Source organism: Astatotilapia calliptera, chromosome 6, assembly GCF_964374335.1.
Source record: "Astatotilapia calliptera chromosome 6, fAstCal68.1, whole genome shotgun sequence".
Classification (NCBI taxonomy): Eukaryota; Metazoa; Chordata; class Actinopteri; order Cichliformes; family Cichlidae; genus Astatotilapia; species Astatotilapia calliptera.
The window spans coordinates 25,865,733-25,890,524 of NC_137427.1; the positions used below are offsets into that span (position 1 = coordinate 25,865,733).

At 41.1% G+C, this 24,792-nt stretch overlaps 1 protein-coding gene and 1 long non-coding RNA gene across 4 annotated transcripts in view; one reads left to right on the plus strand and one right to left on the minus strand.

The window, feature by feature from the left end:
* inpp4b (inositol polyphosphate-4-phosphatase type II B) overlaps positions 1-3,099 on the minus strand; it is a 182,331-nt gene extending 179,232 nt beyond the window's left edge. For both annotated transcript variants that reach the window (XM_026171319.2, XM_026171316.2), the window contains exon 1: positions 2,806-3,099. In XM_026171319.2, the coding sequence (XP_026027104.2) occupies positions 2,806-2,890 (85 nt within the window). In that variant the 5' untranslated portion in view covers positions 2,891-3,099. The remainder of the gene's footprint in view (positions 1-2,805) is intronic.
* Positions 1-24,424, plus strand: part of LOC113024341 (uncharacterized) — a 66,087-nt gene extending 41,663 nt beyond the window's left edge. For both annotated transcript variants that reach the window (XR_013909707.1, XR_013909706.1), the window contains 3 exons: positions 1,316-1,408; positions 22,241-22,320; positions 24,287-24,424. This is a non-coding gene — a long non-coding RNA (uncharacterized LOC113024341). The remainder of the gene's footprint in view (positions 1-1,315; positions 1,409-22,240; positions 22,321-24,286) is intronic.
* The last annotated feature ends 368 nt before the right edge of the window (positions 24,425-24,792 follow it).

A 24,792-nucleotide genomic window follows, 5' to 3' on the forward strand; every position in this document is an offset into this window, starting at 1 on the left:
CAGACTAGGTGAATCCTCAGGAATGACAAAGTTAATTAATGTTCAGGGACTTAAATGGTCCGTCTTACAGATGATCATTTAACTCGCTTCACTTCTCATTGCCCTGCTTTCTCGCATGCTGCATTGTATGATAACCGCTAACACGCAAGGGGGACAAGGGTGAATGTGGGAAATAGTTGGTGGTTTAGGTGGGTGGGGGTGGGGGATTCAGATGATTCTGCTGTTTATTTCTAAGTCTGCAAAAGATGGAAGTAGAAAATATCACCAGACACCGCTCCAATTCCCAAGTATGGTTTCAACGAAGAAAATCAAACAATTTTTCCGAAGAGAGTTTTGATAAACTGCCCTGCAGAGGCTATAGTACACATTCACAGTCACTTCTGCTTATCCTCTTCATGAATAGATATTACATATAAAAGCCCACACCTATGAATAAATCCTGTTCATATTTTTGAATATTATCTTCTTTTGAATTTTGAGGTTAGATTAATAATTCACTTATGTGGCTGGCTCAGCATGGGCTTTGATATTTCAGGGATATAACTCTCTCAACAAATGATTCCAACCCAACAAGCAGCTCTGCTCACCCTTCCTACACGTTCACCCACACTAATTGCAATGTTTCCTTCTCCTAACTCCTTTTTGTCCGACCTCGCGTTTCTCTGTCCTGTAGTTTAAATTGCCTAAACAGAACCTGCACATCCACTGCGATGATTCAGTCACCAGCCAGGCTTACATACCTGTAACTCAATTGATGTTTGCACAGACAGGCATCCCATTAGGACAAGTGGTGCTGAATGGGAGAGTGAGTTATCGTCACATTACTGCTTTGGGAGATTGAGGAGGGGGGAGACAGATGGTTTTGTTGCCAGCGTTTAATGAAGTGTTGTGAATCAGTTGGATGCGCTGAGGAGGTCTTGACTGTCAAGCTGATAAGAGACGTAGTCTGGGGGGGTTAACAAGAGTGGGACCTTTCGCTCCGCGACAGCTTGGTCACGGCACGCATCTCGCAAAGACAGTTCAATCAATTAAATGTTGCGGCTTTCATTACCGATACTGTTTCCTGTATGCAAATTCTGTTATGAATAGTTAATAGCTAAAATAACATAATTTCACCCTTTGTGATTGGGAGTTTGTAAAACGCCAATTCAGCCCCACCTTAATTAGCACCGAGCAGCACCCAGTTTGGTTTCGCTTTTATCTGCTGTCAAGAAAGAGGAGATAAACTGTGTCACCTTGCGACTGATAATGCACGGTTGTCAACCTGCTGTTCGGCCCAAACACTGTAATTATGTGCTTCGCTCTTGTCTTCCAGGATGCCCAGGGGAAACAAAGCAAAGGTAGAGTGAGGCGTTACACTCCTGCATCTGTCAGATGCCATCTATAAAATTGTGCAGAGGATTTTATGGTAGGTGCCTATCTTGGGTTTGCCATCAGGTCATAGCTATTGAGAGTGTGGCCCTGTGTGTGTCTCTGCATAACTGTGCAACGTCAGAGCATGCCTGCATATGTCCGTGTGAATGGGCAATCGGACACATAAGATGCTTCACCAGTGTGTCAGTGTAGGTTTAAAGCAAAGAAGGCAAGGCGTCGTGAACTGCGCTTTCATCCTTCTTTGTACAGTTCCATCTGCTTATTCCCATTGGGACGATGATGGTTCTTAGCTTGCATGCCAATGCAAATGCTTAGCAGCAACCGCATGCAGTGTCTGTCCTTTTAGTAAGCAAAGGTATTAAATGTGGAGAGGAGGCTTTGTGGCATCACTGATATGGATAATCTCTTCAGCATTCTCCTGTAGTGATGGGCACTAAGACATCTAGTTTGCCTCTGCCAGTGCATATTAGTGACAGCACATTCAGCCTACATGGAATATGACTGCAGTAAAAATGCAAATTCACACACACATACACGTGCATGCATGAACACCAGTGCACAGAGACAGAGACACGACACGCAAGCAAACATGTGACGTTTTATCCCCCGACTCCCACCAAGAAAACATGTGAACAAACAGCTTTTCAAACTTTCTCTCTGCAGAGTCACTCAATCAAAATTCCATTTTGCTCAAAACTAGATAAGGCAGACTTTTGTATTATTTACTACACGCATGCATTCTGAAGCTCAAAAGAACTGAGAAACATTTTTGAGATTTCAATTCAACCACACAACAAGAATACTTAAATGGAAACCTGCAGCAAGGCAGGCAGTTTTTAAAAAGTCTACAGTTTTAAATTGTGGAGACACGACTGACAGGCCCGAAGATCAATCGTGGCTTAACAACATTTTAAATATCTGACAACAAAAGACATCACTTGATAGCACTTAGTGTCATTTCTATCTACCAATAATGATCTGTCATAACAAGTGCATCTATATATCATCAGGTATTGAGTTGTAATTATTCTGCATAGGAGTCAGTTACTTGGCTACTGAAGACTGGGGTTTTAAAAATCTCTCACACTTTTGCTGGTACCTCCACCCTAGCTCTCTCCCTGAAACACACACACACACACACACACACACACACACACACACACACACACACACACACACACACACACACACACACACACACACACGCACACAGACTTTCATTCTTTGTGTGTGGCAGCACGAGAACAAACACTTGCACAGGGAAAATACTCAAAAGCAAGACATCATCTAGAGAAGCATTTGCAGTAACAGTAGAGAAAACCAATGCTTAGAACTGACGAGCAGTTATGGAGTTAGACTGTAGAACAAGAAAGGACAGAGGAAAAAGGAGACAGATTCAAACAGTCACAAAACACAGTGGAGTCAGCTCACCAGCAGCGCTCAGTCCTTCAGGACTCGCACTCAGCTCCTTCATGTCAACCATGCAGTGTCCCAGGTGCTGCGTGCCGTCCTCCATCTGTCCAGCTTGCCCCACAGTTCTCCCTCGTGCTCCTCCACCTCTTCTCCCACCTCCTCCACGAAACACCACAGTCCAGTCCAGTTCCCCGGCTCACACGCAGCCTTCCAAGCAGAGAAGCTGTCACAAAGATAGCAATCCTCTCACCCCGCTTTCTTGCTGCCTCACGGTGCGCTCTCTGTCAGCATTAAGGATGCCTCATGGAAACTAATACGGAAGAGAGGGACCGGCGACGGACCTGGAGCAGCAGCGGGAGGGAGGAGGAGAGGGAGGGGGAAGAGAGGGGAGCAGGAGAGAAAAAGACAGGGGAAGGGAGGAGTGATGAGGGAGTGAGATTCCAAATGAAAGAGAAAGCAGGACAGAATTGATGTTATGTGCAATACAAAGCTCTATCCATCAATCTTGGGCTGTCAGTCGGGGACCTAGACCCGACTGCACAGAGCACCGCAGCCAGAAAGACACGGCTCTGTCCTCCTCCTCTCTCTCTCCCTCCCTCCTTTTCTCTTCTCACTGCGCAGCCACTGCTGCAACCAGACATGGCAGCAGGGTCCCTTTGATTTCTGATGTCCGTCTCACTCCCCTTCTCCAACCTGCCCTCACCTCTACATCACTCTTTTCCTTTTCTCAGCAGTGTAACAATTGCCAAACTCCCAAGCGTGATATGTTGAAGCCAGAATCATGCAGCATGATTTGGGGACTTATACAGCTGAGGGATTTGCAGAGTATAAGGACAGTTTTTATTGCATAAAGAGCTGAGTATAACCCAACATGGCAACTTCACCACAATTTCAAATCAACAGGTTAAACACAGAATGTGATACAGATAGTAGTTGTTTCTGGGTTTTAGAGGTTTGTGGGGGTTGTTTATGTTTCGCAGCGTAGATCTAGACTGGACATTTTGAAAAAGGAATTAGGATGAGGAGTTATATATAAAGATTTTCAAGGTAAAATAATGACTGCCTCCTCTTATGCTCCTAAGGGAAGCATTATTGTTCTTTGGTCACCAAGGTCATGATGCTACAGTAAGCGTACATCTACAATGTAGTTAATTAAAATCCAGCTGAATGGAGGAGGAGCTGTGTTGTCTGTTAAACTCATTCAATATAAGTGAAGGCTACTGTGAAGGTGCTTGATTTTATACACCTGTGGCTATGGAAGTGATTTTAAGTGAAGTTTCACCTACGACTAGCTGGAGATACAGCTTCTCTCACCAGTGATGATCCTTGATACGCAAAGTTGGGTTCAGTTTGGCATGAAACCAGATGATGTTTGCCCTCGACATAACTTTGAGGACTGTGAACTCAAACATAAGCTCCTGCAAGTGGTCAGAACCAGGTTTCCAGAGCGCAATCTAAAAATATACTGCGCAAAAGGCAAGAGCCACTCTTAATTTTTCTTTTTATTTTGCTTCCCAGGAGCCAGTCATTTCTTGTAATTTTTTAAAGTGGTCTTGAGCAATAGTTCTCCAGGCTTTCTGAAAGCATTTCAAGGTTTTTCTTTGGACATTGGCTGCTTTTTCACTCATTTTCAGTCCAGTCCTTGTACCTGACCATTTATCAAAAGAAAGGTTTTCTTCTGAGAACATGAATCATTGAAGCATAAAAAAGGCACCTAACTTAACGCATCTCTTGGCATGGTGTGCAGTGTGTCCTCAAATAATTAATGAAACTGGACAAGTGGAGGTCAAAAGAAGATTTGGCAGGTCTAAAAAGACACTATGTACAGCAGATGAACAGTACTTGAAAGTCATGTCCTTAAGAAGTAGAAAATAAATCCAACAAAGACCTGACAGAGAACCCAAGAGATGCATCTGTTTGCTGAAGCCTCATCAAACAGTGTCAATGGAAGCGTGACTGTCAAACAACCATTTTAAAGAAAATGAAACAGGGAGAAAATGTTGAGGTATGGCTAATTAAAAATCAGACTATGTGGAGTGAGGAGGTGGGCCCAAGTGCAGACAATGCCGTTTAGTGGAGGATGATAAAAACGTTTCAAAAACAAAGGCAAAGCAACACTAAAAAATAACCTAAACTGGGAGAACTAAGTCTAAGCATAAAAAAAACCCTGGAACATGAAAAGGAGCATGAACATGGAAACCTGACATGAGAAACCTAAAACATGAAGACTTGCCGTGAATTCATAAACCTGGAAACATGGCATGACATAGTAGACAAGCAGGCAAAACAGATGAACGGACAAGGAATGACAGGAACTCTGAGATTAAATACACACAGGAGGTGATCAGGGGAAGTGGAAACACATGGAGAAACAGCTGATTCGAATGAACATAATGACGCCACGGGGGAAGTGAAACTAAACATAGTGAACATGGGACAACCAGACCTCTTCAAAATAAAACAGGAAACATAACAGAATGCAAATGAAACGGATCACAAGGGGAAAACATGTAAACAAGAGAAGGAGGCGGGAGACAAAGACATCACAGAAACACATGAAGGGCGAGGAAGACTTAAACATAAGGGGTGATGACACAAAGGAGATCTAAAAAACACTGAACTTACACAGCAGCCTAGGCAAAATAGAATGAGCTGAACTTAAACATAAACCATCAAAATATAAGACAAGTCAAAACGCTGGGTCACATGACCCAGGGTCATGACAAGGGCTGCCAGTTTAAATCAGGTATAGTTTTTTTTTTATGAAGTATTGAAACATTTTCATTGAAACTTGTTAAAAGGAAAAAGTATAAAGGTTCACCATCCTATCACTCAAATGTTGTTTTATAACATCAACAGCAGAAGAAATGTTTTTAAAACCTTGACTGTAATCATAAGAAAAACAGGACAGGTCAGATAATGTGGGCTGTAAGAAGATTATTCCTTTGTATACAGTTCTGAGAAGAACGCTTTGTTCTCTGCATATTCTTCACTTATTGTACTCGTACATAATCAAGTGGCTGGAATAAAACCTTTCAAATCAAAGACACACGCCGCAAAGACTAAAGAGCCATGTGGAGTTCATGTGCACTCTTAGGGCACCTGGTCTGGGTTGTGGCTGGTGCCAAAAACCTAAATGAAGATAAATTGGTCCCTGCTGGAGCAATAAGATAGAAGATGAATCCACTCGGCATGAGGAGGTTGCTTTTTTCACTTTCCACAACTCTCTCCATCCTTACGCGTTCATCCCTTTATTGCCACATTCTCCTTGTTCTCCATCCTCTTTAATCCATAAAACCCATCAAGATAAATGTTATCTTCTTCTGTTTTAATGAAAATGTGCTGGTGCACATTTATACATAAGCACAATTGTGTGTGTGTGTGTGTGTGTGTGTGTGTGTGTGTGTGTGTGTGTGTGTGTGTGTGTGTGTGTGTGTGTGTGTGCTTGTGTGTTTGTGTGCATGCAAACTCAACGTGGCAGAGTCAAACAGGTCTGCAGAGTGGTCCATTAACATTCTAATACGTTTCTTTTAAAGGCGACATGTGTTGTCTTATTAAAGCCTGACTGATAGAGGCGGCTGGAGAAAATCAATAGACAATGCACTAGAGATGGTGAATAGTACAAGTACACAGAGGAGAGGAGAAGAAAATAAACATGCCCTTTTTAGCTATTCCTCCCCAAAGCCTGAAGCATAGATCCTCACATTTACCCATTCCAATAGCACTTGAAACCCATTACAATTTGAGATACACTCCCTCGCAGTATTAACTTAGAAAAGCCAACAGCTTGATTCACAGCTGAGTTTGGGATGCATATTGCCACAGCTAGGGTTACGCAGCTGTACTGCTGTAAAGGCTGCAGTGGGAGACATCCAATTGCAAAGGTATAAGTCAACGCTGTTGCTAAAAGGAGGAGTACAAATAATTACTCGAGGTGCTCTCTCTCTGGCCTCATTTAAAGCCTTATCTTAAATCTCACAACACTGACTGAGATGCAATACATTGCAGCAAGTTATTTTATATTTACAACATTCATTATGAATGAATGTTTAATTTTCAGTTATAGAAATCAGCACCCTGACTGTGGCAACCGCAGGAACTCAAACAAGAACATTAAAGTAATCACTGTCTAGACAGCCACCCCTGCTGCGTGCCCTTTCTTTGATTTGAAAATGGTTGTGCCATAAATGTTTTGACATGGCAAGCAAATGACTTCCTGTACGAATCAGGTGACCACACCAAAAGACTAAGAGCCGGTGAAAACCTCCTAGCTTTCTCAGGTGAAGCTGGCAGTTTGAGCAGTCAAATAAAAGCCTGTGCATAGTGGTTTGAGCTCTTTGTTGTGGTAAATGGTAAATAATGAAACAGTGAAGCTCTCCCACACACATGCATGCAATGCTCCACTTCCTGCTAAAAACACAGTCTGTTGGGCAACCACTATCAATTGAACAAAACAGGAAAAGTGATTAAGTTCATATATATATATATCAACTACATCAAAACAACAAACAGGCAGAATGAATGAGTGCTCTCAATCTCTTAACATTTCAAAACAATCAATAAAAAGCTTTTTTGTTCTGTCTGTCATGACACAGTAGTGACTTACCTACATGTACACTGTTCAGATTTATAGTAGCTGTAATTATTCTAACCAATTTTAAAGCAATTTAAATTAATGTTCAAGCTACCGATTCCTCGCTCTTTCATAAAATTATAGCAGAATAACAATGAGAATGAACCACAAACCTGTTAACGCACACATAGATGTGACGGCATAATACTAAAATAGGCAACACATATTCATCTCTTCTTTATCAAGTTCAACATGTTGATCAGCCGAGACAAACTGAACTAGCACTTGCAGAGTATATTCCACAAGATGCTAAAAATAGGACGTATAAAATATACAGCATGTATATATAATGCAGTGTTTTCTTCCATCAGAGTATCCCTATTCAGCAGTGTCATCTCGTCTAATCGGATCGCGTGAATCCTCTCCACATTAAACATGTACAGTCACTCCTTCTCCTTTCAAATAATGTGACGAAATGAAGCTATTGATTTCTCATCACGTGTTGTCATGTCAGATTACAGGAGGCTCTTTTACAGCACCGCAACTGACATCCCAGCCATCAATTTTCAATATTGTCTCGCTGCTCAAAGGTTTCTGATTGCCTTTGTTTTCTTACAGGATGGTGGAAATGACAGCTATTGAAATCTAGAAATCAAGTATCCATTACTCCAACCCATTGACCAAATCTCACAGTGATATTTGAAAGACATTAATTTAGAGTAAAGCATGCATTCTCACATACACTTCTAGTATTGGAACACACAAGGCTGTGATTTCTTTCAAGTGTAAATGTAAGTGATGTATATGACAGGGGACAATTTGTATGCCAAATGAAATGAATATGTTCAAAAAATAGCACTTTTTGGATTCTGAAATTCACTCCTTGTTCTCTTTCAAATCGCAATCAGTATCTCACTATGTGAAGCACCACTGCAACGACATCTGGCTAAGACGGACAAAGCTCTTCAAGGACGCAGGGTCCCCTGATCCCCGCGGCAACCAGGACTCTATGAAAATCATGTTTTTATAGAGAACCTGAGTTACCCTAGTAACGAAACATTTTTCTTTACACTTGTTTTAAGATGAAAATTGATTTAAATTTACTAAATGACTTTAACTTGTTTAACCCACGTGATTTAACTGGCACTGATTTTGAGCACAACTTACTGCATTTTTGCACAAAGCAGTTGCTGATAATAGCTTTTTATTTTTTGGCTAATGTGTACCTTGCCGTGACAAGTCATGATAATTTCCAAACGTACTGCAAATTTTTTTCAGGAAATTGGAAAATAAAACATTATTATTTCCAATTAGTAAAAACAAGTACCGTGCCAGGTTAGGTCAGAAATTTCAGCCTTGACAATTTGTTCCATATAATCTCACCACAATCGGTGATACGTGAAATAAATGCATAGAGGGTCCAATTTAATTTCTATATACAGTGCAGCAGCACCCACACATAAGCTGGCATAAGACACATATTTTCCTCAAAACAGCAGTGCCAACAGCAAACACTGCCAGGTGAATGTTGGTGAACAGTTGTGTGCAAAATAACAAGGCCACTGATCTCACACACACACTGAAAGACATTTTCACTTCCTCACAAGAGAGCGGGACTGCTAGGCTGTCCAGCTTGCTCTGTTAAGTCCCACTCCCTATGGTTACTGTTACTAGGCCTGTGAAGCTTACTAAACGGTCGATACCAAAGGAAATATTAGCAAATTCCTGGAATGTTAGAATAGAATAAACCTTTATTATCCCACGGATGAGAAATTTCGGTTACAGAGCTCTTACAGCAAGGAAAAATACCATATAAAAGCAAGACACAAGGTGGTCCTATAAGCAACCGAAGTTCATATATACAGGTATATACAGGTAACAATGTACAGAATATGTATAGAAAAATTGAAAAATTGTACACGGATATGTATCAAATCTACAGAGTTGTGTATAAAATGTAGAGCAAATAAACAAGGTGGTGAGTAACATGACCAAAAGAGTGTTAAGCTGCATTATAGAGTCTGACAGCTGCTGGTAAGAATAACCTGCAGCAGCGCTCTAAAATAATAATAGAGAAAACTGGACAGAAAAGAGTAGAATATGCTTTTCAGAGCTGTACTCCCAAATCAAACTGATAAGAGTTCTGTTAATAAAGAGAAAATCAAAATAGAAAGGCTCACTACTGGTCCAATTAAAAGTGCTGCACACACACACACACACACACACACACACACACACACACACACACACACACACACACACACACACACACACACACACACACACAGATAGATAGATAGATAGATAGATAGAGCTGGAGAGAGAAACACACATACCTTTTAAGCTACTAATAGGATATTATTTCCAAAGCTTCCATTATCTACCATATTTCCAGTAAACTTACACCATCCCCTATTTCCATTTGTTTAAAATGAGTCATGATAATGCTCCCACACACCAACTGCACCTGAAAATGGCTCTGATCTGGTTTGGATCCATCAAGTTTGTAGATTATGCTTTTGAAGCCTCAAAACCCACATTTCTGTCCCTGTGAGGGTTTTATGAATCCATATTTGGTGGCCCTATTTGGACAAAAGTTTTGGTTAGAGATTGGTGAATCTGTTTTTCACTGTGAAATTACGTGAACGCTATTAAATTATTGGCTAGTTTTTATAGGTTGGTCTTATCACACAGCTCTGGAAGCCTTGTGGACAGTCTTGTGCCATTTAGCACTTGTGACATCTCTACTGTTTGTCGTAGCATAACTTAGGTGTAGCCAAGCTGAGGGAGCTCAAAGCATGCAGAATTTATCATTCCGTGTGAATGGGCATCTGATAAGTTAGCCTTCCTAATCTGCATTATCTCGTCTGCCATGGCAGTGGCAGTCAGCGTCGTGCTGTAAGTTCTACATTCTCCCCACAGTAGCCCTCACATCACGCCTCATCTCATCCTCAACGTGCCTACTGCCATTGCCTTTGGCTGCTAGTGCTGAACAAGGTCCTACTTCAAACATGTCAGTGATTTTCCCACATTTGGCAAAAAGTTACTAATATCTGAAAGGTCATTCTTTTTTGGCCTGCAATTTCTTTTTTTCTCTCTTGCATGTTGTCTCACCCAAGTTTGGAGCCTTTTTTATTTTGCAGACTTTTTTTTTAATGTGTACTGTTTAATGAAGGGGTGGAGCGGTTTAAAGATATGACTCAGACAGTCCAGAGTCAAACAAACAAAAAAAACCAAGCCCATAAGCACCCTCAGCCAACCAGGAAAGTGCTCAGCATGGTGGACGACCTGTTTTTTCCTAATGCCTGCCCCTCTCCTCCTCTGTCCAGAGTGTTGAGTAATTGAATCTCCAAAGTTTCAGTGGATGATTTAACTCATGTGCTTCATTTACACAGTGGTTATGTTTTTAGCATTTCAGTCAGGTGTTTTTCTCACACTTTGTCAGGCTGGACTGTCATTGCAGAAGCTTCTATGTCACTAAATCTAAATAATCTTACTAATTGGCAATGTGGTTTGACTAAAAATATATACTTACTTAAACGTTGTGTTGGAGGAAAGGCTACAGAATACACACATAGACTTGAGAGTTCTTTTTTAAAGTGTCTGTTGTTGATGACTAAGATCACAAACTTGACAGGCGCTCTCGAATTATTCTGAAATGGTGACTTTCAGTTGCTTTACAGCTGCTTTGGTGCATACAACAAAACCGAAATGTTACTGAAAACCCTTTAGCTTCACTTTATCATTTTAAATGGAAAACAAAACTGCAAGTTTATCAAGAGCCATCTTGATACAAGGAATGACTGTACCCCTTGCAATGCAAAATTATACAGATGAAAGCAGCAGCTGATGTAATATTGCATGATCAATCTTATTTGATGCATGTGTAAGAAAGATTTTCATATTTTTAGGTTCTTCAGATGAAAACTGCAATTTCATGGGGTAATGCACTTTGAACACCAGCGCACTTTGTTTTAAAAATTTACAATACTCTGTCTGACAAAAAAGGAAAGATAAGGACACCAGTTATGATAGCAGCAGCTCTGACACAGTGGAAACAAAATCACTTTGGCCACTTTGGGACCAGCAATGTTGAAAGTACAGGATAGATATGCGTTAGCTGTTTCTGAATTACTTGGCTGCCAGAGACACACATGCTGCTCAGCCAATGTCTGTGCATCAGTCTCAGTATTTTCATTACCCATGGCTGATTATCTAGAGATTCCTTTATCAGGGTTGCTCCTCTGTAAGGTAACATTATGTCCATCATTAGTGGCCAATATTGAACTAAGCCTCCCCAAGTGCTGCACTACTCAATGTAAAACAGACAGTACACAAGTTAACCATCAGAGATGCTGCTCCTCTGGTCTAAACGACTTGTGCTGTGGACAAACCCTCTCAAGTCGATTAGTAATGGGTTGATATATTACCAGAGACACTATAAGGGAGCAACATGGTTCTCAAAGAATCCTCATTAGAAATGTAAGAGAGAGTTTCCCAGCCCTGACAGCCAGTCATCTGCTTTAAAACAACCAAAACTGCAAGCATATAATACACTTTGATTACTGTGGTGATGCATAGGCACACATGAGCTTAACAAACAGCGTGGCAGAAAGCATATCTACCCACCCGTCTTAGTAAAGAGCTAATGGTTGTCTTGTCTTACTACACCCATGGGTTGCTGTATCCTAAAGTAAGTTGAGTTGATGAGAAACATTGCAAATGTGTAAGTAGAAGAATCAAAAGCTTTTTAACCTTATTTTTTATGTTTGTCATCAAAGTGTTTTATTTGATTTGATTTGCAATTTAATGTATGCTAGCTTGGCTAGACTCCCTGTTGGCTGTACGGTGAGAGTTAGAACTGCTCATTAATAAACTACTGAAATTATGTAAAAGATCTGGATATTCTATGTATGTCTAACTTTATGAAGCTGTGTTCCCCAGCAGTGAATGACAGTACAGGGATATATGGGGTTTAAAAGAACTGCAGACTGTGTAGAGAGAGTACACCTATATCACCTATATCACCTATACAGGGGTATACACCTACAGTGGGGCAAAAAAGTATTTAGTCAGCCACCGATTGTGCAAGTTCCCCCACTTAAAATGATGACAGAGGTCAGTAATTTGCACCAGAGGTACACTTCAACTGTGAGAGACAGAATGTGAAAAAAAAAATCCATGAATCCACATGGTAGGATTTGTAAATAATTTATTCGTAAATTAGGGTGGAAAATAAGTATTTGGTCACCTCAAACAAGGAAAATCTCTGGCTCTCACAGACCTGTAACGTCTTCTGTAAGAAGCTTTTCTGTCCCCCACTTGTTACCTGTATGAATGGCACCTGTTTGAACTCATCATCTGTATAAAAGACACCTGTCCACAGCCTCAAACAGTCAGACTCCAAACTCCGCCATGGCCAAGACCAAAGAGCTTTCGAAGGACACCAGGAAAAGTCTTGTAGACCTGCACCAGACTGGGAAGAGTGAATCTACAATAGGCAAGCAGCTTGGTGTGAAAAAATCAACTGTGGGAGCAATCATCAGAAAATGGAAGACATACAAGACCACTGATAATCTCCCTCGATCTGGGGCTCCACGCAAGATCTCATCCCGTGGGGTCAAAATGATCATGAGAACGGTGAGCAAAGATCCCAGAACCACACGGGGGGACCTGGTGAATGACCTGCAGAGAGCTGGGACCAAAGTAACAAAGGTCACCATCAGTAACACACTACAACGGCAGGGAATCAAATCCCGCAGTGCCAGACGTGTTCCGCTGCTGAAGCCAGTGCATGTCCAGGCCCGTCTGAAGTTTGCCAGAGAGCACATGGATGATACAGCAGAGGATTGGGAGAATGTCATGTGGTCAGATGAAACCAAAGTAGAACTTTTTGGTATAAACTCAACTCGTCGTGTTTGGAGGAAGAAGAATACTGAGTTGCATCCCAAGAACACCATACCTACTGTGAAGCATGGGGGTGGAAACATCATGCTATGGGGCTGTTTTTCTGCCAAGGGGACAGGACGACTGATCCGTGTTAAGGACAGAATGAATGGGGCCATGTATCGTGAGATTTTGAGCCAAAACCTCCTTCCATCAGTGAGAACTCTGAAGATGAAACGAGGCTGGGTCTTCCAACATGACAATGATCCAAAACACACCGCCCGGGCAACAAAGGAGTGGCTCCGTAAGAAGCATTTGAAAGTCCTGGAGTGGCCTAGCCAGTCTCCAGACCTCAACCCCATAGAAAATCTGTGGCGGGAGTTGAAAGTCCGTGTTGCTCGGCGACAGCCCCAAAACATCACTGCTCTCGAGAAGATCTGCATGGAGGAATGGGCCAAAATACCAACTACTGTGTGTGCAAACCTGGTAAAGACCTATAGTAAGCGTTTGACCTCTGTTATTGCCAACAAAGGTTGTGTTACAAAGTATTGAGTTGTATTTTTGTTATTGACCAAATACTTATTTTCCACCCTGATTTACGAATAAATTCTTTACAAATCCTACCATGTGGATTCATGGATTTTTTTTTCACATTCTGTCTCTCACAGTTGAAGTGTACCTCTGGTGCAAATTACTGACCTCTGTCATCATTTTAAGTGGGGGAACTTGCACAATCGGTGGCTGACTAAATACTTTTTTGCCCCACTGTATATATGTTTCCTGGGGTTAACAAGTTTGCTGTTTTGAAAGCGGGAGAAAAGTAATGAATAACTTGCAGTAATGAAAATATGAAATGATCCGTCTAGGTACTTGTTTCATCAAAAGAAAACAGATGAGTGAAGAGAGAAAAAGCCTTATTAAATTTCTGAGATGTCTGCTGCATATCTAAAACAGTAATTTGTTCTTAAAATGATTAAGCTTCCAGTTACGTCCACAGATTGTTGAACAAAGACACCATTTTTGTACTTGTGCTTCTGCACAACTCTACACTGGAACAACCAATATGTTATTGTTACTGAATAATTTAAGCTCTAATTCAAATGATTTCACAAAAATATCAGCTGTTTTGTGAGGTTTTATAAGTAACGTGACAAACAAATATAATTTTAGATTTAATGATTATTTATAATATTTGGATGAATGAAGTCAATGACTGCATAAAGTCTAGAACCCATGGACATCAACAAATGCTGTGTTTACCCCCTTGAGATGCTCTGATAGGCTTTAGTGCAGTAACCTTCAGCTTCTGCTTGTTTGTGGGACCTACTGCAGTCACTTTTGCATTTATCAACTGAAAAGCTGCTCTGATGGACTGAGATCAGATGAAGATCTTGGCCACTAAAGAATATCCTATTTCCTTGCATACCACTTGGGTTTCTTTTGCTATATGCTTTGAGTCTCTATTCAATAGCAATGTAAAGCAATGTGCAATCACCTTTGGAACATTTGGCCAAATCTGAGCAAAGAGCACAGCCCTAAACTTTTGAATTCATTCTGCTACTTATGGCACTGGTGGCTCATTTCTGTGGCAAGCCACACATGCCCTGTATTTTTCTTTTAAACTGTGCAGGCTCTTTTAGATGTTTTGTGACAAACTAATCATTTTCCTCTTCAGTGTAACCAGCGGTTTGCACCTTGTAAGAAGGATCTTAAAAGAAGACTCTATAGAGGCACCTTTATGAATGCATTTATACTCATGAAGATGTCTCTTGACTCTGATTGTAGAAGTTTTTTCTCTCTCCCTCTGGTAGGTTTGTTTTGGCTTTTCATTTGCCACTTGCAATGACATCTCTTTGGGCCTCATGTTAAAAAATTAATGTCAAAGGCTGTAAAATACAAACTGAACACTGAAGTGCCTTCAGATATTAAATATGGTTCGTCCTAAAATAACAACTAAGCAGGCCTTGCCTGGCTATGAACGGCCTTGTCACTGAAATATCGAATTAATTTCGGGTCTGTGTATAAAGATAGCTTAGATAGATAGATAAGATAGATCATTCCTATAAATCTAGGAAAATTTTCAAAAATAAAACATCAGCCATAATATTGATGACATGATGGCATCTTCTTTAAATAGAGATTAATGATTATAAAAGGCAGGTGAGTGAATGTACTAAGGATTTGTGCTAAGGTCATTCTCAAGGTAATCTTTATTATCCCCGAAGGCCAGTTTGTTGCACAGACAGAAGTGAATACAATCAGCATCAGCAGTGAGCACGTGTCAAATAAATACATAAATAAATGTATAAATAAAATTGCACCACGCATTTATTTTACCCTTATAGATTTAGAAACTGTCTATAGAGTTCAGAGGGCCTGGAAAATAAGTCAGGATCGAGAATCCAGAAGATTAAATCTTAAGAGTAATGCCATTATCAAATCTCTCAGTGGACTACTGCAGTATAAATCACATGTTTTACAACACTTATACTGTCACCTGGTAATGTGCACAGTGTAAAGCCAGCCACTAATCATAAATCACAAACCTGCTCCCTGAAATCGACTGCCTCCTCATTCTGCACAACACATGCTCGTGTGTCAAAGGAGCCAAAGTAAGTTTAAAGAGCCAAATCTCAGGGTTTTTGGGGGTTTTTTTTGTTTTTTTTGTTTGGTTTTTTTTTTGGGGGGGGGGGGGGGGGGGGTGGTATTAAGTTCTACACCCCAAATATAACCTAACCTAAACCAATGTGTGTCAAACCAGCACCAGTACAGAGATATGGGATGGATTTTTCCATTAATCCTTTATTCCTAATCTAAACAATCCAGCTAAGGAGAGAAGTTTTGGGGAAATGCCTCTCCCTATAAATACAGACTTGCAACGTATGAACACACTAACTTGGAAAAGATTCTAAAATCATTTCTGTGTTTGTTCATTCACAAGAAAAAACTCTATAAAGTTTTATTAATATCTTTAAAATGATAGCAGACTGGGGCAGACTGACAGAAGAGAGGCTGCCATATCGCGCCATCGGCTCTTCTGGCCAACACCAGTAGGCGGTAGGTGTCTTGCCCAAGGACACAATGACCGAGACTGTCCAAGTCGGGGCTCGAACCGGCAACCTTCCGATTACAAGGCGAACTCCCAACTCCTGAGCCACGGTCGCCCAAAGAATGGTGGAGGGAGCATCATGGTTTGTGACTACAGTGGTCACCCTATAGACTTTATTGAGGCAACCTCCTCAGATATGTTGATGGGATACCGTGAGATGACATGTCTATTTTGTGTGAGTCATTCCTCCTGCACCTGGTTCCAGTGCAGTCATCAGGCAGAGAGTGTATCATGGAGAGGTGCTGCCACTGTTCCTCCCCAGACTGTCCCTGTCTACATGGTGACATGTGGGCCACATTTATTTGAAATCTGTTTTTGTAAATATTAGTTTACTTACTTTGTGTCTTGGTGCTTCCTGCAGTAAACAACCTAGAAACTTTGCCTACACCCTGTTTCCTTGGGAACCCACTGATCTGATCTGGTGACAGCTCCAACAATTTAACTACCTTTTTGTACAACCTCAGTAGCCAGAGGAACAGCTGACCTGTACTTCACCTTCACTTTCACCATGCTCTCCAGCTGCATGAAAGTCACCGGCTAACCCAGCTCTCCACCCACGCTCTGCCTCCCCGTCAATTCAAAGCACCTGTGAGCCTCACTATGCCTTCCCCCCTTGACCCATTACTGTAGAATAAAGTTCACTTAACTAATTACTGACCTCTGAGTCTGCTTCTTGGGTCCTGCAAGTACATGACCGTGATACTGACATGGCGTGTTTATGGAAGCAGCTATCAGAACATGGGTACACTGTGGTGATAAAGGGACATGATCAGCAACAACACTTAGGCTGTGACATTTAGAAGATGCTCAAAGTGTACCAAGATTCCTGTTCTTAGCTGATGTGAGTGGCACCCACTGTGGTCATTTGCTGCTGTAGCTCATCTACTTCAAGGCTTGACATGTTGTGCATTCAGAGATGCTCTTCTGCATCCCCTGGTTGTAACCAGTGGTTATTTAAGTTACTGTTGCCTGAAGCAGCCTGTCCATTCTTCTGTGACCGCTGACATCATCAAAGTAATTTTGTTTACAGATCTGCCACTCACTGGATATTTTCTCTATTCTCAGTAAGCCCTACATGTGACACTGTGGGAAAATCGCAGCAGATCAACAGTCTCTGAAATACTCAGACCAGCCTGCCTGGCAACATGAACCACGGCACATTCAGAGTCATTTCTATTTTCCTGTCTTACTGTCTCTATTCTGTTGCTCAGTTTGAACTTCAGCAGGTCATCTTGATCATGTATGCATGCCTAAATGCACTGTTGCTGTCATGTGATTAGCTGATTAGATACTGACTTTAACAAGAAATTAAGTTTAATAAGAAGGCGTACCTAATGAACTGGTAGGTTAGTGTACAATGTAGCTTTGTGTGGTGGCTTTGCCATCTCTGGGCCTAGATGTTGTGCTATGTCCAAGGAAATGATGATTCAAAATCATATTGAATAACTTTACAGGAGGATGTCCCAGCAGTAGTTCACGACCTGAGGTTTAGGCGAGGTTGTTGAAGCAAAAAGACCGCAGATGCAAGCACAGAAGTAAAATCAATAGAAAGCTTGACACAGAATAAATTTCATTTTTTGGAATGGCTCCATCGGAGACCTGACCATAGCCCAAATGACCTGATGAGGAATTCCTATAAATACTGATGATCATTGATGATAATTCCTGCTAATTGCTTTCCCAATCTCATTAGCAGCTACAAGAAACATCCAATGGAAATAAAGGAGGTTTGATTACTTTTGTTCAGCTTGCACTGTTGAGCGATTGTTTAATGCATCAAACAAAACAAAACTGTGCATTATTAGTTTAGACAGATTGTGTGTGACTTTAATTATAACTTTGCTGAAGGTTAAACCACACCTTACGAGTGGTCATTGCAAAAATCTACCTAAAACAAAATTGTTAACACACTTTAGAAACTCTATGTGAAGGGATCAGGCCAGAAAAAGCAAGGCCTGAGGAGGAAGATGAGGATAAGATGGGGAGCAAGGAAAATCACAGGTATATTCAAATTTATAGCTGTCATTTGGCACAGTGATGATATGAGGGCCACAAGCCAGACCAGCGGGATGTCTTCCAAAGATACAAAAGTGTAAATACAAAAAAAGCATGTGTCAGTGGAGTCTATTTTCACTACATTCCTTCATATTTTTGTTAAAAATAAGACAAAAACTGTTCTTAATTTAAATGCATGGCACCAATTCACATGGGACGTGCCAACTCTTAGCTCATGCCAGCCTGGTGCTTAGGATAGGGCACAGAGACAGCTGAGAAGAGTAGCCTCCTGATCTGGTACTCTGTCAGCTGTGTGAGCCTGCTGTCATTCCCTGACAGCAGGCTCACACAGCTCCATGTGATCCTGTTTGTTTGTTTGGCCCATTCTCAGGGTAGGGCATGTCTCTCACAGCAGCTAGCCCACAGAAGCATTACACACTGCAATCCAGATTAGTTAGGCCATTGATGGGTAATTACAGACTGGCAGCGTGCAGGTTTGCTTCTGCTCTGGCTACATGAGGGTGAAACTATTAATTCAGTTTTTTAGTTTCCCATAAAATAGACTGAATTGTGAATGCCAGTGCCAGCAGTTCTGGTGGCAGAGGGACTGCTGATGCAGGTCAGCGTTTTCCTCTTATTCACACTGGCAAAGGGGCACAAACAGCCAGACAAATACACCTGGAAACATCTCTATGATCAAGTTTAAAGACCTAAGAAAAAATATTTGTGGTTTTTAATATTTAATGATAAGTTTAGAAAACTATTGTTTAAAAAGAGACTGTGATGAAAAGAAAAGTGCAAGATTTTACTTAAAGATAGAGAGACACAGTGATTGAATCTTAGGATCTCTTGCCAGAGCTGGCCGGGGTATGCATTGCACTGCGCATTTCATTTCATTTGCGCTCATCTGCGTGTAATTAGCATCTGATTTTTAAAAAAGCTGCAGCTAATTATGCTATCACTGATTCTGACAGCCATGTGGGATTTGCCCAAATTAAGGAGATCAGAAAGTGAAATCAAACTGAGTGCAGCTACGCAGAAAAAATATATTCATTAAATTCAGCAAGACAATTTAAAATATTTGTCGAGGTTGTAATTAAACTGTAATTGGCTAAATAAATGTGCGGGTGTCTAAATTGAAGCTACTTTATGAAGAGGGGTTTGTATAATCAATTGATCAATTAAACAAGAGAAAAACAACAAACAAGAGATACATCCCACTACTTCACTATATCTTTGGTTTTTTAAGGTGCCTTTTAGCTATCATTTTTGGGGATTTTGAGCTCATCCTAACCAGTTTGCACACTATGTTTGGTCTAACCTCCAAAAGAAATAATAATCCTCTTGAAATATGCATCTACCTTTAAGATGAAGACAACTTCCCGTGCAAATTAAGGCACAATTTAAAAAAAATGGATGTAACATATGTAAAGTAAATCTCCCACTGTTTGGGCTATCATTTTGAAATGATTATTATTTCACAACTCTGCTCAGTGAAAGATATTCTCTGTTGGGCTACACATAAACCATGCCAAAATCCCTTCTCTGTAGTTTGTTGTTATGCATGACATTATACAGCATCTGAAAAAGAAAGTTTTCTGTCACGGTCCTCCAGTCCTCCTGGGCAGATTCACCTTTCTGTCTGTCTGCCTGTGTGTGTGTGATTAACCACGCTTCTATTGAACACCTGGAGGTCACGATGCCTTTAAACAGAGGCAGCATCATCCCAACCTGCTGCCTGTATTTGGACCGAAGGAAGACCTTCAGGAGATCCCGCTGTTTTGCTCCGTGTCGAGTACGTTCCCATTTCTCCTTCTGCCTTCTGGCGTGTTTCTGGGAGACAAACTAACCAAATTAACCACACTATTAAATAGCTTATGGAGGAATCATTGTGGAGGATATTGGCCCACTCTTCTTTACAACATTGAGGCCTCCACACATTTGTTTATGCACAGCTACACTACAGACGACACTACAGTGGTGGGTCTTATCACCAACGGTGATGAGACGGCCTACAGGGAGGAGGTCAGCGCCCTGACCCACTGGTGTCAAGCCAACCATCTCACACTCAACGTCGCAAAGACAAAGGAGTTGATAGTGGACTTCCGGAGGTGCAGAGAAGTACACACCCCCATCACCATCAACGGCGCTGCTGTGGAGAGAGTGAGCAGCTTCCGGTTCCTTGGTGTACATCTGGCTGAGGATCTTACGTGGTCAGTACACACAAACAAAACAGTGAAGAAGGCGCAGCAGCGCCTCTTCTTTCTCAGGAGACTGAAAAGATTTGGCATGAACCCCTCCATCCTCAGGACCTTCTATCACTGTGCCATTGAGAGCATCCTCACTGGATGCATCACCACCTGGTATGGCAACAGCACCGCCTACAACTGCAAAGCTCTCCAGAGAGTAGTGCGGTGCTCTGAACGAATAATTGGAGGTGAGCTTCCCTCCCTCCAAGACATCTACAGGAAGCGGTGCCTGAGGAAAGCGGGGAGGATCATCAAGGACTCCAGTCACCCCAGCCATAAACTGTTCAGACTGCTTCCATCAGGAAGGAGGTTCTGCAGCATCCGGTCCCGTACCAGCAGACTGAGAGACAGCTTCTTCCACCAGGCCATCAGACTGCTGAACACGTCATAGACACCTCAGCTTCACTACTGGAACTTCAACATTATGCACTACACACTGTACAGTAATGCCACTGTTTTGCACATGTCTCAACTCTGTATATTTTTATATATTTTATTTATTGTTTACTCTATTTAATCTGTAAAATATGTGTACACACACACACACACACACACACACACACACACACACACACACACACACACACACACACACACACACACACACACACACACGTAGAAAAACATTTAGTATACACATCCAGAATTTTTTTTTTGCATATACTATTATATATTGTACATATATTTATTAGTTTCAGATGTAGCCATTCTTATATTTTGCTTGTTTACATTATTGTATTTTGCACAACTCTGTTGCTTGTGAAGCTCGCACACAAGAATTTCACTCACATGCACTGTACCAATGTACCTGCACATGTGATGTGACAATAAAAGTGATTTGATTTGATTTGAGCTTTCTTAAGGTCTCGCCACAGCCGAGACTCGTTTAGTGCAAGACTTGATTCTTTCACCGTGCTGTGCTTGAGATGGTGTTGCCCATGACCCAATTTAAACCAAATTTTAACTCTCAGACAGATGTCTTCCCATTTGACTCTAGAACACTTTGGTGTACAAATGAGTTCAGGGTCAACAGGGTTGACTCAGTGACTGTAAGGTGCCCAGGCCCTATAGCTACAAAAAAGTCCAAATCATCACTCATTCTTTAATCAGTGACATTTGGTATGAGGTGTTATAGATTATGGACAAACATATCCACCTGGACTTTATGTGCCCAAAGGACATTTGTTCCAGAAGTCTTATGAAACTTTGCAAAGTTAAGCCATCCTGCCATGCATACTGTACTTAATAGAATTTTCATATATCTAAACTTTACTTGAGTACTTATTTTTCTGACAACTTTTTACTTTTACTCCCTCCATTTTTAAATAAATATATGTACTTTCCACACCTTGCATTTTCAAAGAAGGCTCATTATTGGTTCAGCTGTATCATTTATAGCTTTTTTACTCGGGGGTTAAAGTGGGCCAGAAAGAGTGCAGGTGTGTAAACTGTGTTGGTGACTTCAGCATTTAGCTAGCACTAGTATGCTTAAGCATGAAGCATGAAGCATGAAGCGAGGGCCATTTTTTAAGTGCCAGGTAATTTCAAATTCAACAAACATCAGCAATCACACAAATTGTTTGTGTGCAGTTGGTCACACAGTGTGTTCCCAGCTAAAGTTCCAGCTGCTGTATTTCACAGGGAGGAAAAAAGAAAGAGGGCTAACTTCACTCAGAGGTGGAGAAAGACCAAGGGGGGAAGAAGAGAGGTTATATTTAAAGGTAAGGACAGACAATGACACTTGATAAACTAAATTTGTCATGGTCCTGAGTCTGCCGACTCAGTGTTTTGTGTTTCCTTACGCTTTTGTTTATTCTGAGTATGTATTCTGTTATGATTTGCCATTTGTTAGGTTTCTGTTCTGTGCCTGCCCTGGTCCCACTTCTGTGTTCTGTCTGTCTATGGTGTCACACTGTCTGTATGTGAATCTGTCTGTTTAGTTCAGTGTCTTGTCTGGTTCTGTGTCTGTGAGTTTCCTGTTTTATTCTGAAGGTCTCTGTCTCATGTGAGTGTGTTCAGTTTACGTTCCCCTGTCCCGTCAGCTTTGATTTCTCCCAGGTGAGTTCCCCTCCTGTTGCTCATCCCCTGATTACTGGTGTGTGTATTTAAACCCTGTGTGTTCTCCTGCCTGTTGCTGGTTTGTCTGTGTTCCACGGTGTCCTGTTGCATGTTTGTGTAGTGCTGCTGCTGCTGCTGCTGCTGCTGCTGCTGCTGCTGCTGCTGCTGCTGCTGCTGCTGCTGCTGCTGCTGCTGCTGCTGCTGCTGCTGCTGCTGCTGCTGCTGCTGCTGCTGCTGCTGCTGCTGCTCATCTCTTTTGGTATCATCCCAGGTTTGTCATTTAGTTTTCCCAGTTTAGGTTTCTTTAGTTTATTGTCCTCCCTCTTTGCCTGTTTTGCCACCACCCCTCTTTGTAAATAAACTTCACTAGCATTCTCATCCACTGCTTGCATTTTGGGTCCTTTCTCCCTCCAACACCACATGGCTCGCCTCGGCAGCCATGACAAAATTAAAGTGTCTAATGTCGTCATTTTAATCACATATTGTATTTGTATATGGTGTGCTTTAATAAACATCCTGTGTACATCTTGTTGAATTCAGTTGTGTAAATCTTCAAAGACCAGTGGGTCAGCTGATATCAGCCTGTACAATAAGAAAATCTACTGAAGCTCTAATTAGAAATTATTGTGAGTTGATTCTTTCCTCCACGCTGAGCCGCTATACAGATCTTAGGGTTCCCCCACCTGCTGATTGCACTGTAACACTTGATTGTTCTCATTTTACTGTTTAGGTGTGGAGGCAGACACCTCCTACGATGTAGGCAACAGAACTTTTTTTTTTTTTCATTTTGTTTCACTACAGACGTCCTCAATAACAGATTCAAGCTGAGTACATTCCTTAGAGTAAGAATTTACATTTGAATAACACTCATATTCTCTCGTACTAATATTATTTTATTATTATATTAATATAGCAAAACCTTCAGTTATCTTTGTACAGGAACAGTTAGTAGAATTGCCTTTCAAGGAGCTACTTTTTATGTTCTTACTTTGAGTACATTTCAGAGCCTGTACTTTTTCATTTTTACTTGAGTAAAGAAGTTGCTTCAGTCTCCTAAGTACATTTAATCAATATAAATTTGTTTTACTGTTGTTTAAGTACTTCTAGTGTGAAGCAAATGGTAGGTTGCGTACTTATACTTTTAAATAGGAAAGCTGGGATATACTCTAAACACTAAAAATACTTTAAGAGTGATAACCTTTTATTATAATTGTCTCATTAGACCAGAGTCGTAAACTCTGATGGTTTGAACAAAGTGGTAAACGCCGACTAGACAGTCTGATCTTGTTTCATCCTCAATTGGACTCAGCGCACAGATTAGCAGAATGTGGAATAACATGATAAGAAGTACTTTATGTATTCCATATATAGGAAACTCATTTGTTAATGCAGTGGAAATAACCATGTGTGCAAAGCAAAATGGCTTTCCTATTTGTTCCATGTAATCATCATTTACTAAATATAACACAAGTCATTAGACTCCAATGCCGTATAGCAGAGTGCATTTAAACATGCTCACTGTAAATCTAATTTTATGATCCCTGCTGAGCTCTCCGGGGTTTCACATCTAGCACATTGCAGTAAATGGACAAATGGACTTCTGCCTTTTTTCTTTCTGTTTCTCCTTAGGTACACAGAATACAGACTGGTCCTAATTTGGAATGTTCAGCTCTGATTGGATGGAGGAGAATTTGTAAGGACCAACCAGGATTGAGGACTCTCCTATAAAGGAAACTTACCTGTGGCTGGACTCTCACTCTTTCCTCCTCAGTGCTATGACTGTCCTGTGCTGCTCTGGAGAGATTCTTTTGTTTGCTTAAGGTTTGTGGTGGGAGTTAGAGGACTAGATAAGTTTGGGGTACCCTGTACATTAGACACACTAAGTAAGAAGGTTGGTGCCACCCATGTAATGGTTTTGGTGAGCCTTTTTGTTAGATAAGGATATTAGGGTTTACTCCCTCTTCCCAACCAGGGGTCGTAACAGTCTCTTTCTGAGACCAACTGTATTGTTCAAATATTCAGGCTTACATTGAGCTCCTTTGACATAGATCTCAAAGTAAGAAAAGCATTAAAAATATAACCATAACCATATATGCCAGTTATTTTGTAAGAGGTTGGGTCACAGCCTTGTATGA